The following is a 17,237-nucleotide window of genomic DNA, read 5'->3' on the forward strand; positions in this document are numbered from 1 at the left end:
CAGTAACATTAGGCAGTTTTGATTTATTTGCACAGCAACATACTACAAACACGGTATGGTAACAAATGGTAACATTGCCCTAGAAACCATCCAGAACAGACCACATAGCAACACCCTTAGTAGCCACCCAGAACACCTTAGCATTCTGCCAAGAAAACATTCTGCATTTTTCCCCAAAAAATAAAATAATAATACATACATATACATATATATATATATATATATATATATATATATATATATATATTTCATTTATTTAATACTGATTTGCAAATTAGGACATCCTCAAAACGAGATTTTGGGAGGTTTTGTCAGATTTAGCTCACTTCTGGGTATAAATTTGTATGTAGGTAGGCGTATGTATATTATACACACACACACACACACACACACACACACACACACACACACACACACACACACACACTCGCTCGCACACATCCATCCAAGTATGCAGACACACACCCTGCTGGCCAGCTGTTCACGGCAAGGGCGGCATAGATTAGCTTTGTCATATATCACTGTCTCTCTCTCTCTCTTTGTGTGTGTGTGTGTGTGTGTTAAGTGATAGACTGGGGTGGGACTCTTTACTTGGCTGGTGGTGACCCAATTTTAGCACAGAATGTCAAATAGCTGTCTTCAACAACGTCCAAAACATTTAGTTAGCTTATGAACAACTGGAGGAAACTGTGTACGAATGTATCTGTGGCAGAGACATGGCAAAGATACAGTACATGTCTAAAAATGCTGGGTTAAAAACAACCCAATCTGAGTAATTTTGGCAACCCAGGACTGGGTTAAACAAGCTCAGCGCTGGGACCCAGCTGGGTTGGGTTAAATGTTTGAAAGTCTGGAATAAACTGCATGACGTGCATGCCTTTTTCACTTCCATATTTCCAACCCAGCACCATTGGGTTACTGATTATGAACAATTATCAACTCAAATTGGATTACATCAACCCAGCTGCCTTATATATCTTTGTTTCAATATTTTGTTGTTTATCTTCTTTTTTTAGGTGACTTGCTTGCAAGATTTCTTTGGTGATGACGACGTTTTCATTGCCTGTGGACCAGAAAAATTCCGCTATGCACAAGATGACTTCTCTCTGGATGAAAACGGTAGGTCACACCTTTTAATAATTAGGCCTAAGTGAGAAATCTAATATTGGTGATAAAATAAATTGGTTTTGTGTCCATTTTTACAACTCAAACTAAATCTGCCCATTTTTAATCTCTACATTTATAACTGTTGTGTTCCTCTTGCATGTTCTTACAGCTAAGTCTGTTTTTTTTTTTTTTTGAGCACAGATTCTCAAAGATAAATGTTCAACTCTGTAGAATGATCTGTTAGGTATCCACCATGTAACATAATTGCCAACCCTAAACAAAACTAACTTCTTTAATTTAAAAATCTATTAGTAAGAGCATAAAGAAACTTCAGTGGTTAACATTATTCCCATTTCAGACCAAACAGAGAAAGTTCTCTAATTCAAACAAATATCTACAGTAGTAAAATTAATCATTCTATTTTTAGCCCCCCTTGTTATCAGTAAAGCCTTCTATTCAGCTGATCACAATATTTTCAGTTCACAAACAGTCTTCAAGTTTTTTTTACTTGAAGAATAGACTGACATATTTAACCAAATAACATTTTGTACACTAATACCTTTACTATTTTTTACTGTTGCCGCATAAGCAACTCAGTTTAGTCAAGTCAGTGTGACATCTGTATAATCTCAGTAACACTTTCAGTGTGTGTGTGTCTTAGAGACGGTAGTGAGAGCAGGAGGAAGCTTCATGCTATTGGATGTCATTCATTTAGCCTCTCAGAATCAGGCTTTCAAATGGCTTAATGCATTATTCAGATTCACATTTACATATGTAAATAGCAAATGTGCGACTCACATGGGTGTAACGGTTCAGAGACATAGATAAGGTGTCAGACAGAGAGAGAGAGAGAGAGAGAGAGAGAGAGAGAGAGAGAGAGAGAGAGAGAGAGAGAGAGAGAGGTTTTTCAGGGTGTTTCACTTGCATTTCATGGAATTTGTGACAGTAAAGTCTCTGATGGTGGCTTCTCTAATTTGTTCTATTCTTAAAGGCTGCTTTTACTTCATACTTATGCTTTGTCTCTGTTTCTCTTGCCGTAGAGTGTCGGGTAATGAAGGCCCCTAAAGGACAGAGGGGCTCCACTAAGAGTCCCGGCCCAATGCGACGCTGCAAGTCTCCGGCTGATTCCAGTGAGCCTATAATTATGTGATTCATGTCAGCTCAACACACCTTTAACTCCATACTGAAGCTTTACTAACTATAATCAATTCCACATCGAGCTAAAGCACCACAATTTCTTGCATGGATGATTGGCAAGCTTTCCACAATAATACACTTTATTTTCTTCTAAACTGCTTTGTCCATTATATTATATTAACATGTTTATTTTTGCTTACACCGTTAAATTATGCATGATTATAAATCATCTGTTGTTTTGTTTTGATGAGATTTTTAACACCTTGTCACTTTAATTTGTTTTTTTGTTAATCTATCATAATCTCGCAATTGCTCATGTTTGTGTGTGTTCTTGCAATGGCCTGTGCAATTAACCTTCTGTGTGCATAAATGGTTAATACTGTCAGAATGATTTTAATATATGTCATACATGCATAGCTACTAAAGTAAATAAACAGATTATTGATAGTTAAACCTCAAAGACCCACTGCAACAAAACTGAAACAGTTGTTTAAATTAATGAATTAATGAATACCTTTTTTAATTAAATGTACAGAATGTTACAACTACTTACAAAAGCAAATCACACAGCAGTTTTGAATCAAATTCGATTTCTTTTCAAACGTTCAGTTCAAAAATTCACATGTATATATATTTTAAATATTTGTCGTCATAGTCTAATGAAACTTTAAAGAGTGCTCTGAAATGAACGTACTGAAGTTCTAGCTCACTGGGAAGGTCTTTATAAATGTCAAAGCAACTGCACTGAAGTCCTCTAAATGCTTTTTCAGCTATTATATCAGGGATCTGTATGCTATAGGAATATTCCAGCATCATAACACTTTAGAGAATATCAGAGGACTGCTCTGAGCATATCCGAATTTCAGACTGCATGCTGAGAAAGTTTCTCACAAAGACAAAAATTCACCCGGATAACAAAATATGCACAAACATCATGTTTCTTATTACCCCGGAAGGAAGGAAGGAAGGAAGGAAGGAAGGAAGGAAGGAAGGAAGGAAGGAAGGAAGGAGGGAAGGGTTTGTGTCTCAGGGGATTAAAGGATGAAGAGAGAGGACGCCTGTCACACAAGTTTGAGTTTGATGTAAGCAGATAGATTTGCACCGTTACATGTTTAATATTTTAGAGAGGAAGGATCACTCAATCTTCCAAGGGAGACTGAAGCCTGGGGACACTTTTTAATCTGATGATGAGGGCAAAAAGGCCATGCTTGCTTACTAGAGGATCAAGACTAATAAACAAAAGAGTTTAGGTTATAAGCAGATGTGGCATCTACAGAAAAAAAACACAGGCAAACAAAGTGTCCCATCAACAGTACTGTCATATGAGGTCAAATGTTAGCATTATTACTCTGGCAGGGTTACATGCAGAGGTGGTAGCTGGGAAAGAGATGAGATTTTAGTGATGATAGGGGGAAAAGGAACCATTAATATGTCCTCGTTGACCTTTCCACAGTCAGCAGAATCATGATATGACTGCCATCTTGTGGTGGCAGAACATCACAGAGTTCTGCATCATTTAGTTAAAGGGATAGTTCACACAAAAATTCTGTCATCATTTACTCACCCTCAAGTTCTTCCAAACATGTATGAATTTCTTTCTTCTGCTGAACACAAAAGAAGAATGTCGGTTGATAGGCCCCATTGATTTTTTTTTTCTTCTCCATACTATGGAAGTCAAGGGCGTCCATCAACTGTTTGGTTACCGACATTCTTCAAAATATATTCTTTTGTGTTCAGCAGAAGAAAGAAGTTTAGGACAAAAAAAAATGTGATTGCCCCTGCAGACCAAATGTGTCATTAAAATGTTGGTTCTGTTTTCTGGAAGAAGAAAAATGTATAGGTCTATTTGCTAACATTTGATTTAATTTTAATTTTAATTTATTTTATTTATTTTTGTGTGGTGTACACTATTATATACTGAAGATAACCTCAGACCTAAAAGCCAGACATGGACTAAAAGCCATAAAACAAATTTTGATGTTCATGAGGTCTTTAATATGAAGAATATTTGTTTCACAAAAAAAGACTAGCTCATTTGTGTTTGCTAACTTTTCTTGCATGGCCTGTGTGCTTTAAATTAGTGTATCTGTATCACTGTGCACACTCACTGGTGGCTGGACTAATGGTTTTTATTATTATTATTATTATTATTTCTTTTCATGTTCCTTTATTTCTCTCCCCCTTGTTTTAAAACCCATATTGTAAGTTTTGTATTGAACTGCTCTCCTTTTGAAATAAATGAACAAGGACATTTCGAGCATTTTATATTTGTTTTTTTGTTTTTTTGTTTACCATCAGTTCTTGTTTTATACACTCATTTAGTTCTCTATTTTTCAGATTCTCTTTCATTCCATATTTTACACTATTATTTGGGTTCAGAGTTTTTAGTTCAGCTTATTAATTACAGCAAGGAAACCCTCTCTTCTGATTTTAGCAGTATACACCGTAAACCCCAAAAAGTTGGCAAAACTGAAAAAAAAAAAATTAGGCAATCAGTTACATACAAAATTTTAAGTTAAGAAATTCAAAGTTAAAGTAAGCAGAACTGGCAGATTTTTATTTTGTATACTGTCCATTTTAATTGCTCTTACCTTGAAATATTTGCGTAAGCTAATTCATACATTTCATTTAAAATTAACATGTAATCTTAACGTAAATATTTTTTAGAAATGGAAACTTGCTAATTCAGTAAAAGCTAACCTGCTAATTGGTAACACAATGCTTTGAACGAGTAAGACAATATAGAACATTTAACATACAGTATATCGGTTCTCAAAGCAAGCTCATGCTCCACTCATCACCCCCCAAAAAACGTACACAACAGAACCTCTTCTAAATTAGCATAGCAAAACATTAAACACTACTAATCTTCCACTCAACATTAATCTTGCACACACACACACACACACACACACACACACACACACACACACACACACACACACACACACACACACACACACACACACAAAACATTAAATAACACTTAATTTTAGCATTAGCTCTCACATTCGAGTGTCATGGCAAAGCATGCTGGGAAATAGAAATCCCAGCCCAAATTCGGTTAAAGGGATGGTTCGGAGTAAAATCAACCTATGGTCCTTTGCAGCATGACATCGAGCCAAACACCAAATTGGCTCCAAATGTGTATCTCGTAAATTACCCCACTAATAAGGCCCAGAATGGTACCAAACTTCTACAGTAGTACAAATAGGTTCTGTACTCATAAAATGGGGCATTGGAAAGTTTGTAAGTACATCAGGAGTTTATTTAAATAACACTTGCCTGATGGCTCATGCTACTGCTAACGAGGACACCGACGTCACTTCACTGAGTTGAGAAAAGCACGTAAAAGTCCTGCCAGAAAGCGATGCATAAGGATGTAGTGTAACGACGCCCAGTTCCAGGAATGCACTAATATTTTGTTGGTAGTACCAGTTTATAACAATTATTAGTTAACACTAAGTTGTCAACACTTCGGAAAAAAGAATAATTCGTCGTTACACTACATCCTTATGCATCGCTTTCTGTCACTTTAACGTGCTTTTCTCAACTCAGTGAAGTGACGTCGGTGTCCTCGTTAGCAGTAGCATTAGCCATCAGGCAAGTGTTATTTAAATAAACTCCTGATGTACTTACAAACTTTCCAATGCCTCGTTTTATGAGTACAGAACCTCTTTGTACTACTGTATAAGTTTGGTACCATTCTGGGCATTATTAGTGGGGTAATTTACGAGAAACAAATTTGGATCCGTTAGCTCCTGCACTGAGCCATTCGGCTGATATCTCGAAATAAGCTCTAACTTTAAAAATGTTCAACCAAGGGAAAAAAGGCTTCTGGGGGGTGTTTGGCTCGAGGTCATGGTGCAAAGGACCCTAGGTTGATTTTACTCCGAACCATCCCTTTAAATTTAAGTTTGTTTAAATTAACAGAAACAAGTTAATAAAGCTCAAAACAATGAAGCGATTCAGATTACTTAAAATGTGTACGTTTTGTGAACTCAAAAGATTAAGAAAGTTCTACATACTCTTAAAAGTTAATTTGATTGAACTAATTTGTTAAATTTAAGTCTATCCTATACTCAAACCAATCAATTATTTTGAGCATAAGGGTGAATTATATTGTAGGCTCTTCATATTCTTTCATTTTTAGCTCCAGATGTTTAAGTGATAATGAAACGAAAGCCTAGGGGCAAGCTATTGTACCTACATAGCATAAAGTGTGACCCAAAACATTTTATGGACCTATTTGCTTTTTTTAGGAGTGTAACCGATCATGAACACACAGCAAGACTAGAGAAAATCTGCATTTAATTAGCACATGAAAGGCTAAGATCAGCACTTTTAGAGAAGTTTTACATATCTCCTTATCCAGGTCTTCCAGCAGCGCCTGGCTTTTCATCTGAGATTCTGTTCTCTTTGTTTTATTTATTCATTAGCTGGAGCGGTTTTAAGGCCTGGCGTCTGGTCCTTAGGTTTTTGTACTGCTTAAAAGAAAGCTCTGTTTTTGAAACAGCCTTTAGTACATTAGTACACACACGATCACACCACTCTCACATATAAACACAGCTCTGGTGTCTCATAGCAACCTGCTCTATTCGTAGAGAGATGTGTAAATGAGTTCCAGCAAACATACACACACTAGCAGCTGGCTAGACAACAGTTGACATCATGATTACACAGAAAGGAGGGAAGACACTGCCTAACCCCACAATTTGTCTTTTCTTTTCCCTTAATCTTTCTGTCTGTGGCTCTCCTTCTATCCCTCTCTTTCACATTTGCACTTTTTATTTCGCTCTCTAGCTAACGGGACAGGCTCCAGTAGTCAGCTCTCTACGCCCATCTCTAAGCAGTCGCCCATCTCGACCCCGACTAGCCCTGGCAGCACTCGCAAACAGAAGGTAATGTCCTGTCAATTCCTGTATCTATAGGTTAACCACCTTAAACTAACCCTTCGTATAATTTTTTCTGAATATGTTTAGAATGGCATGTTACCATACTATTGTTCATTTTCTTTCAGTATGCAGTATGTTAACTTTGAACAAAAATGAGCACACTGCATGTAATACTGTATTCCACAATACAATGCATTCCACTTAACTTCCAATTCAGTATCATTCAGAAAAGGTTTGTGGTGCTTTTATAATACTTTTTGAGCTATTTTGAACCGTAACAATCATAATGCACATCATCTGATTTGGATCGATCCCATCTGACCAATATCCAATCTGTCAAAAACGTCAGTATTGGACAGTGTACAGTAGGCAGAAGTATGCTAGTATTCTGGTCACCGTGATTTTGCCAAGTAAGACATGTTTCTGGGTCAACATATTTTGTTGATCCTGGAACTACATTCCTGTCCAAAACTTTAGTCCTAACCATATTCCTATCCCTAAACCTAACACTACCCATAAGTTATCCCTAAAATTAGAGGGATATGATACGATATGAGGTGAATAACACTGATGTAGAAGCACCTAACCCTGGTTGTAAACCTAAACTTAACATAAACTAAACTTGAATCTAATCTCAAATCTGATTGGTTGATTGAAATGTTGTTCCAGGATCAACAAAGATGTTGATCCAGGAAAATGTTGTACTTCGTGAAATGATGTTCACCTTGCAACTACTGTACATGCCAACTAACTCTCATTAGAGTATTAGTAGACTGTTAGGTTAGGGTCATCTATTGTAGTAGAATAAGTTGACATGTATTTGCAAAGTTACTTATAGTCAGTAGAATGTCTGTTGGTGGAGCATCAAAATAAAGTGTTAGCAGATATTAAGCAGTAATATCTTCTAATACTCTAATGACTGGTAGACATGTTGTTGCAAAGCTACTTATAGTTAGTAGAATGTCTAAAGTGGACAATTGAAATAAAGCGTAACAGTATTTAAATAAATACTGAAACGTGAGGATTTATTTACTGGTAATTGCATCATTATTTAACGCACAAAAAATAATTCATCTATTTTGCGATCGACGGGAACTGCAGAGGACAGACAGAGCGTGATGGAAGGGAGAGAATTTTCTCCACTCGTGTTCATTTATCTGGAATGCCAGAAGAAAATGTTATGCAAATGTAACTTTGCCAACTTTTGCCTGCGCCTGTGATGTTAGATTACCCGTACCTGATTCTCATCGGCTCTGCTGGTTTGCGACCCCTACGCTTATTTGTGCTCTTTAATTTGTGCATTATCTGGGCAATTCCCACTCCAATCTGCGCTTTTATGGGATTGCGGTCTCAGGCTAATAATTTTGCTCTGTTTAGCAAATCTGACTCTTAATTATGATGTAAACATAGTTCACCATGACTTAGCCTCCCCTCTTTTCACCTCTAGGATCTATACTTGCCTCTGTCTCTGGAAGATGATGATTCACAGGGGGAGTCCATGTAGACTCTTTCCGCTCCGTACGCCGATCAACATGCCAGTAACAGAGGCATCTCCGGTGCTATCTGTCTTGGAAACATCAACATCACCACCCTAGTTGCCAGGGTGAATGCACGCATCACCTTTGCTGCCCCTTGGCCGACAGGCTTTAGACCTCGAGGCTTTGCAGCGATGGTCAGTGCACTATTTGCTGCTTGAGAATTTGTTGCATCCATTTTCTGTGTTTTGATAATAGATTTGTAGTGAGTGATGAAAATGTTAAGTATATGCGGGGCATATGCTGCATTTTTCACTTGTATTATAACAACAAACACCCAAATTTGTACATGTGGTCTGCTGTGGGAATTCATTTTATATATATGAGAAATTTGAGAAACTTAAGTGTTAACACACAGCAGGTCGGTTTAGCTCTTTAAACATCCAACCATCATTTTTTAAACCAATAGTTTTGACTTTTTCATACTGACTTTTTTAAAAGCTTGGTCTTATGAATTTCAAGCAGCAAATAGTCATTTTTACAAGGGTGTAATAGTCTGACTTGTACAAGACAAAAAAAAAAAAAAAAATGTAAAAAAAAAAATAAAAAAAAAAAAAAACTGGATGCACCATTGATAATTTTTATTAATCTCTTTTTGTAACCCTCTCTCTCTCTCTGTGCAATGGTTTAGTGTGTTTTAAAGCCCATGAAGTTGAAATAGAGCCCACAGAAAAGACTCTATTCATATCACTGTAAATAATGTGTACAGCCTACTCTAAGACACCAACATCAATGTTTTTACATTGTTGCGATGACTTTAAAACATAGATATAATGTTAAATGTCAATAGCTCTGAAGGTACTCATTGAAAAAAGGGGGGCCAAAAGCCATATAACAAGGTCTATTTGCTTTCAAAAACAATCACATTAAGTTTTAAAAAGGTAAAAGTTTAGGTAATAAAAGCAGCAGATTTCTGTTCAAATGGATTGGATTAAAGGAATAGAAAATTAAAACCAGTAGGACTTATGAAAAGATTGTCCATTCAAGTTTTATAAAGCACGATGATTGCTCTATGTGAGGAACAGACAATTTAAGTCCTTATTCACTGAAACCTTGCTCTTTACTGCAGCTCTTAAATGTCATTCACAAGAAAAATGCTGATGCAAGATTGCATGCCATTGTTTGTCATTTGTGTTATATCCAATTGTGACACATCAAGTTTGAAAACGATGAATATGCGGGGAAGGTTTTCAGTGAATAATGATTTTTTCTCTCACACAAAGCTATTGTAAGTCGTATGAACCATTTTATGGAGCTTATTTGAAGCTCGAAATAGCCTTGTGGTATGAAAAAGAGAAGCATGAACATTCTTCCAAATGAATACTTTGTCCAAGATAAAATGTCATACAGGTTTAGAGCGACATGATGAGCATTTCCATTTTTGGATGACTATTCCTTTTGAAATTGAGTTTGAATGTGTCTTTTAAGGTACAGTGTCCTTTTTTAGAAAGCCAAAGTTATGTTGAAAAGAGGGAAGCTGAAAAATAATATTTTCTCAGAAGATGAACAGAATATCACACCTGAACATTTACATATTAGAAAACCAAATACATACGATATGATGATGGAATTAAGTGTATGATAGCAAACTGCATTCATTTCTCAGTCACAACATCAAAGCGATCTCTGCAAGTGATATCTGTTGATCAACTCTTTGACAGAAAAAAGAAGAAAAAAAGAAGAAAAAAATACCTAGCACAACAAAACTGCACAAATCAGGCAAACCCTTTGATGATCCTTTTTAAAATATATAATTTCCATACAAGTGTCTCAAGATGATTTTTCACCTTCCATGGTGCCTTTCATACACCATCCTCTATGAAAAAAAAAAAAAAAAATCTACAAGAAAACCATAAACACTCATCTGTCAGTTGTTTACTGTATCTTTATGAAATGTTTGATATGAAGTGGGGCTCAAACACTAACTATAACTACATCCTCTGTAATCTGTTACTGTAGTAGTTTATCAGGGTAATTCTTCAGACATGGTGCAGATGCTCTCTTTTCTCCTATAGTGCTGTAAACACAGTTGCTTGTGTACTGATATTTTTGGGCTTGGGGACATTAAAAAAACTCAGACTTCCTCTCTGATTATCATGTACTTCCTGCTGTATCATCGTGACTTGTTTTGGTGATGTCATTCTGTGTATTAAACTTCTCTCTTTACTATTAAAATGAGACGCTCTTCTGCTCCTGTTTTGACTGCAGTAATGCTCATGAATGTCTTCGTTGTTATTTTGTTATTGTGTGTTAGTATTTTTTTGTTCAGTGAATTCTAAGCACATGACCTACATTCATGGCCTCATTTTTATGCTTGTCCTTGCCTAATTAAAGGGGTCATGAACTGAGAAAACTGATTTTCCCTGATCTTTTGTCATTGGACTATAAAGTTTCAGAACTGAAAATGTCCTTGTCAGTCCATAAACTGCTCTTATTGAAACCAAGCTGCCAAAAGAGATAAATACAACAGCACAAGACAGCCTGCACAGTCAGACACAGATATAACACCTACTTCTTTAACATTGCCTTAGTGAAGTGATATGGACAGACTGAGAGACACTAGAATCACTTGACTAAAAATAAAATTACCTTGGCTTTTTATTTTCAAGTAGCCTATGTGAATATCTCAGTAGAGCATTCGACACAGGCTGTGCCAAAATGCTTTTAAGGAAAGACTAAAGGCTCTATATAACAACACAGTTCACTTGTATCAACTTCTATGAATAGAAAAAACAAAAGAACAATATCAGGGTTGCCAACTTTTCAGTTTAGCTCGGAGTGAGACTTCTCCGACGGGGGGGGGGGCTAACTGGGGGGGGGGGGGCTAACGGGGGGGGGGGGCTAACTGGGGGGGGGGGGGGATGGGGCAGGCAGGGGCCACTTGTGCTTTTAGGGGGCACACCTTTAACATTCATCTTAACCTATTTTCAGTATTATTTCAAGTCATTTTTCACCATGTCATGCATGACTGCAATCTCTAGAAAAAGCTAATAAATAATATTAGCTAAGCTAATAAAACAATTTCAATTCAAATGAATGTTTCATTATGTTTAATTGTAGTGTGATATAATGATCAATAATAACACATTTTTAGCATCTAAGCACATCTAGGCACTTTTTTACACCTGGGGGGGGCGATATGGCAATAATATCACAATTTTTGTTTTGTTTTTCAGAAAAAATCACGATTTTATCATGATTCTTTTTCATGTTGGTTTTACTATTTTGCATGTGACTGAGCATTACAGCCAAACTAATGTCCCTATTTTAAAAACAAAGCCTTATAACAAAATATAGGTAACAAAATATAAAATAAAAAAGAATGGCAGACATTTAGGTCAAAGTGGCGAAGCTAAAATCTTTGTCACTATTTTCTTTGTTATTAAAAATTAAGAACAGAGATACATATTACACATACACAACTTAATATACAAATGAAATAAACAGTGCTTTATTTTTTCAGCTATAGGTGTATTTAACAGTAGAATTGAAGAAAGTAATTAAATGGACAAATATGAAAATAAAACACAAAAGACTTAAAGTTCTCAGTCAAGAGCAGTGAATGATTTCCTCTGTGTGTTTTGTTGTTTTATTAACATTAAAGGGATAGTTCTCCCCCCAAAAAGTCATAATTTACTCTCTTAAGTTGTTTTAAACCTGAATAAGTTTCTTTCTTCTGTTGAAAATAAACGTTATTTGAAAGAATGTCAGTAACCAAACAGTTGATGTACCCCTGTGACTTCCATAGTATATTTTTTTCCTACTATGTATGTCAATGGGGACCAGCAACTGTTTGGTTTTGGGTGAACTATCTCTTTAAGAACAAGCGGCAGCACGTTTATTATTAGGGCTACTGTCTCTTTAAGAACTGCACGCGACGCGTCTAATATACACGCATATATATATGACAAGCAGATTTTAATTAATTTTCTCTGTTTGCTTTCACTTTAGACATAACCAACTTTGTTTATGTAAACATTGTCTGTATTTGACAGTATTAGCGCAATATAAGACTCAAAAGATAACTTAGTCCAGTAAGCTTTTAGTGCATGTGCGCGTCGAGTGTACGCGCTCAGTAAAGCGCATATTTGAACAGCGCATCAGCAGCGAATGACATGTTTAACCGGCAAGGCTTTAAAGCACATGCAAATAATGAACTTTTGTGAACTGCAGTGTCCCGTTCCTCTGCGTTAACATTTGATGTGAATATACGTCGTGCTGCAGTGTAGACTATAGATGAAGGCGCCGCAACTGATAAAATGCGCAGTTGTAAGACTTTCCCTCTCTGCCGTGCGTGCGCGCGCTATCGGTTGGTTTGGACGACAGTCTCGCATGCGTGCTCGCTCTAGGTTCTGGGAGATTTTTAACTAATTTGCGCCATAACTAGTGGTCCATCCAGTAGTTAAGAGCCTGAATTGTTTATAGTAATTCTGAAATTTAGTGCACATGAGTGAAAAAAAAATAGAGCACAGAAGAATGTCTATTTTTGCGTGAGATTTCTTTGTTGAGCGTGAGAGCGTGAGATTGAGGCTGAATGCGTGACTGTCACGCGAGATGCGTGAGAGTTGGCAACCCTGCAATATGGCAGAAACCGTCCTGCCTTCTAAATAAAGGAGCCATTTGCCAATTGGTGGCGTCATCGCGTCACTGCAGCTGCCTTTAGAAGCTCCGGTTACCATAGAAACAGTCAGGTCAGGTCCACAGTGGCTGGACCAACTTACCCATATTTCCTGCTTTTCAACGCATGAAATTCAAGAACTGACTCTTCACTTGTTGCCTAATATGTATATTACTGAATAATTTTAAGGCAACATGAACTGAACACTTTTTACAGTGCAACAATGGGTAGGCTTACATTGCAAACCAGAATTCACACAGAGAAATTGCAGGCATATTTGATGTCTCAAGGGGAAGCCCACAAAACTTGGGAGAATTTTTTTGGTCAATTTAAGTTCATAAAACTGCATTTAAAAAAAAAAAAATATTAAGTGTGTCAGAATGAGTTGGTGTTAAACATGGAATCCGTGTTTATATTTTATAAAAGTATACTTTTCTGTATACTATTGTATTACATTTTCCTAAAATTTCCCATTAAGTTATGAAAATTTTATTTCTGAATGTTCTCTGGATCTTCATTACATTTTCTCTTGGTTATGTGACCGTTAAAGGTAGGGTAGGTAATTGTGAACAATATAAAGAGACAAGCAATAAGCAAGCTAGCTTTGAAAACTTAAGATCCCACCCTCCCTTCAGAAAGTCTCAAAAGCTACGCCTCCTAACCTAATGTCTCGAAGCACATAACATTACAATAATAATGAACATAAACAACTTACAGAGCTCTGACTTGTACCACCTGCTGACTGCTGCAGATTCATTTCAGCTTTGATTGTTGTTGACATAGAAACACATAAATCGGAGTCTGAGGTTGTGAACAGCTCCGGGTAGAACGTCACGGGTTGCCATCTCGTGATTACGGTTACAACATGGTGTGAACACAGAAGGAACTGTAAAAGGCGGCTGCTGTTTGTTTGTGGCGCTCGGTGACTGTCTGTCTACAATTCTGCATAGCCTCATAGAACGCACTGATGACGTGTGAGGTCTGCGCGAGCAGGGTGCGTGGATGGAAATACATACAGACAGACAGGTAGGACAGCCTATGCATTCCACAGAAGATACTGTAGGTATATGTACATGTTTTAATATTTCGACCACTTCTATTATTGATTGCTATCAGGATGTGAAGAGAGTTTTAACCAGTATAACAAAGTGTTACCTATACCCTACCTTTAAGGGATCGTTCCATTTTACAAACATTATGGGAATGTTACTTTTAACGAAACTTGAAACTTTTTTTTACAAACTAACATTTAAAAATGTCAGACGAACATCCAACTGAAATTTTTTTTTTTTTTTTTTTTTAAAGTTCCATGAACAATGTAGATAATGTTTCTGTAAAGTTTTGATTATTATTGACCAGATAACTTCGAAAAAACGTTTTATTAATGTTACTGGGAGAACGTTTATTCATAACTTTAAGAGAACCTTGCCAAAACGTTTGGGAATATTCTGTGTTAGCTGGATTCATAGGTAAAGAACTTTCAACAAGTCAGAAACAATAAGGTGGAAGGCATGGGTGCCTCTTATTATGTGAGCTTCTGTGAAAAGGGCAGCATTATTTATTCGAATAGCTGTTCTAGCTGAATCTCCTCATGACATCTTTGTATAGCTAATTTTGACAAAAAAAAATTAAGAAAACCACTGTGCCCAGTTGTAAATAACAAATGTAAACTTACTGTTCACTCATAGTAGAATTAGTTATCACCTAACAAGAAGAAACAAGAAAAAGAACATTCAAAGTACCTAGACTAACATAACTACAGCCTTTACAGTAACAGTGTTGTGTTGTGCTGACATCTAGTGGCATATATGCAGCATGATGCAAATTTTACCATATAGGGCAAACACTATAAGTACACCCCCTCTGAACATATTTATAATTTTAGTGATAACTATTACCATATTATTCATGGGAAAATGAATACAATTAAATGTATTAAACATAAAGACAACTTAATAAAACATACAATTATGTCATCGGTATCTGTAAAATATGTCAATCAGACCATTCAAATCAAATAAATCCTGGAGGATGACCTCCATGAGTGCTCTAATGTTTGAGGAGGACTGTTGCTCAACATGTCTACAAAATCCCTCAATTTTGGTACATTTGGATGAAATATTTGTCTACCGCAGGAGTTTCACCTTGGGAGAGTATCATTGTCATGTTGAAAAATTGCCCAACAATGCAGATGTTGTTTCCAAATTTTGTATTAAATGTGTGAATTCATGACACCATTGATAAAGCACATCTCTCTATATTACATCTTTAGTACTCATATCCCCATGTAAGAACTTTACTACCACATAATTTTACTGTGGGGAACAGACACTTCTCACTGTACTTTGTGACACCATACATTTTGGATGCCTGTCCCAATTTGCATACTTATGCACTATTCTATGCTGTTTTGTAGTATAAATACTCTGAGTGGTGTGTTCACACTGATAATTCCCCAAAAAATTACACTTTAAATACCCGGATGATGCACTTAAATAACCGAAAAAACAAAGTGTGGAATGTTGGACACTTCATGCAATCAACTGTTGAAGCTTTCTTTACATAGCGGAGGGGAAGGGACTTGCTTAAAGGGATAGTTCACTTTGAAATAAAATTTTGGTATGTTTTAGCTTACCTCAAGGGCATCCAAGATGTAGGTGTCTTTTTTTCCGCAGTAGTTTCAATTTTGATATTTTTAGGTCAAACCGTTCTTGTCTGTCAGTCATATAATGCAGGTCGATGGTCACTGTCTCAAAGAGCATGCACAGAGTCCAAATTAAAACAATTGTGTACTTACGATGGGGAATTGTTTAATTTGGACGATGGGGAATTGTTTTAATTTGGACTCTGTGCATGCTCTTTGAGACAGTGACCATCGACCTGCATTATATGACTGACAGACAAGAACGGTTTGACCTAAAAATATCAAAATTGAAACTACTGCGGAAAAAAAGACACCTACATCTTGGATGCCCTTGAGGTAAGCTAAAACATACCAAAATTTTATTTCAAAGTGAACTATCCCTTTAAATCTTTATTTTGATGGTGTGGGCCTTGGAAAAGGAGTTTCTTGCTCTTTGGCTACAGTTGGTACTTTCTGTGTGGAGAACTTTACTGTGGCAGGTTGTATCTCTCTGTATGAGATTAAACAGCCACTCTTTTAATAGCTTTTGGCAGCTCTGAGACATTTGTTTGCCATTTTCCTGGTCTTTTCTTAGGATAAATCACTCATCACGAAATAACTTTTTCCTTTCCAATTACAGATTATTGCCGGGATCTTGTCCACTGTAACATTACTTTTGCTACTATGTTCACCCTTAAAACATGGATTTGGTCATCCTCTTGTACCATTGTCCTATAGTGCAAAGAAATCTCCTTAACCAGTCTAGTCTATTCTCCAACTAGTCTCCTGACCAGTGTTGGGGAATGCATCACAATATTGCGTTACTCCTTAAATAAAGTAAACTAGTTTTACTAAATAAAGTAAAATAAGTAACTTTTTCTCATCTGGGCTGGGCTTGCTTTTTTTTATAATAACAAATGGCAAATGTAAAGGCCCCTTCACACCAGAATTGAAATGAATAAGCCTCAGTCTGAAGGAAATGCAAATTCACACCTGCACAGAGGGCGCAGCTCAAACACACAATTCTGGATTGCAGAAGAATAGGATGCAGGAGAACTGCATCTCCTGCATCATAACTTAAATATTTTGTTGTAAAGATACATGTAACGTGTTACTTTACTAGTTACTTGAAAAAAGTAATCTGATTACAACTCGTGTTACCCCCTAGCCAGCAACACTGATTACAATGGGCTCATTGTCTTTTGTCGCTCTTGTCCTGTGTAGACACGGTGTAATAAGGCATCTTTGTATATATGGTTACACTTATTTTAAGGTGTCATTGTAATAGTGTAAGTATATATTTAAGTACAGAGTAATATTAA

General features: G+C 36.5%; 1 protein-coding gene and 1 long non-coding RNA gene across 2 annotated transcripts in view; one reads left to right on the forward strand and one right to left on the reverse strand.

Moving 5' to 3' along the window:
• Positions 1 to 10,889, forward strand: part of LOC309499631 (neuronal migration protein doublecortin-like) — a 52,580-nt gene extending 41,691 nt beyond the window's left edge. The window contains exons 4-7 of the mRNA XM_082170989.1: positions 1,017 to 1,119; positions 2,148 to 2,237; positions 7,048 to 7,145; positions 8,587 to 10,889. Of these exons, the coding sequence (XP_082027115.1) occupies positions 1,017 to 1,119; positions 2,148 to 2,237; positions 7,048 to 7,145; positions 8,587 to 8,643 (348 nt within the window). The 3' untranslated portion in view covers positions 8,644 to 10,889. The remainder of the gene's footprint in view (positions 1 to 1,016; positions 1,120 to 2,147; positions 2,238 to 7,047; positions 7,146 to 8,586) is intronic.
• Positions 1 to 17,237, reverse strand: part of LOC309499671 — an 84,661-nt gene that overhangs the window by 18,844 nt on the left and 48,580 nt on the right. The window lies entirely within an intron of this gene.

The sequence above is a fragment of the Leuciscus leuciscus genome (genome assembly GCF_965113295.1).
Source record: "Leuciscus leuciscus genome assembly, chromosome: 5".
Lineage (NCBI taxonomy): Eukaryota > Metazoa > Chordata > Actinopteri > Cypriniformes > Leuciscidae > Leuciscus > Leuciscus leuciscus.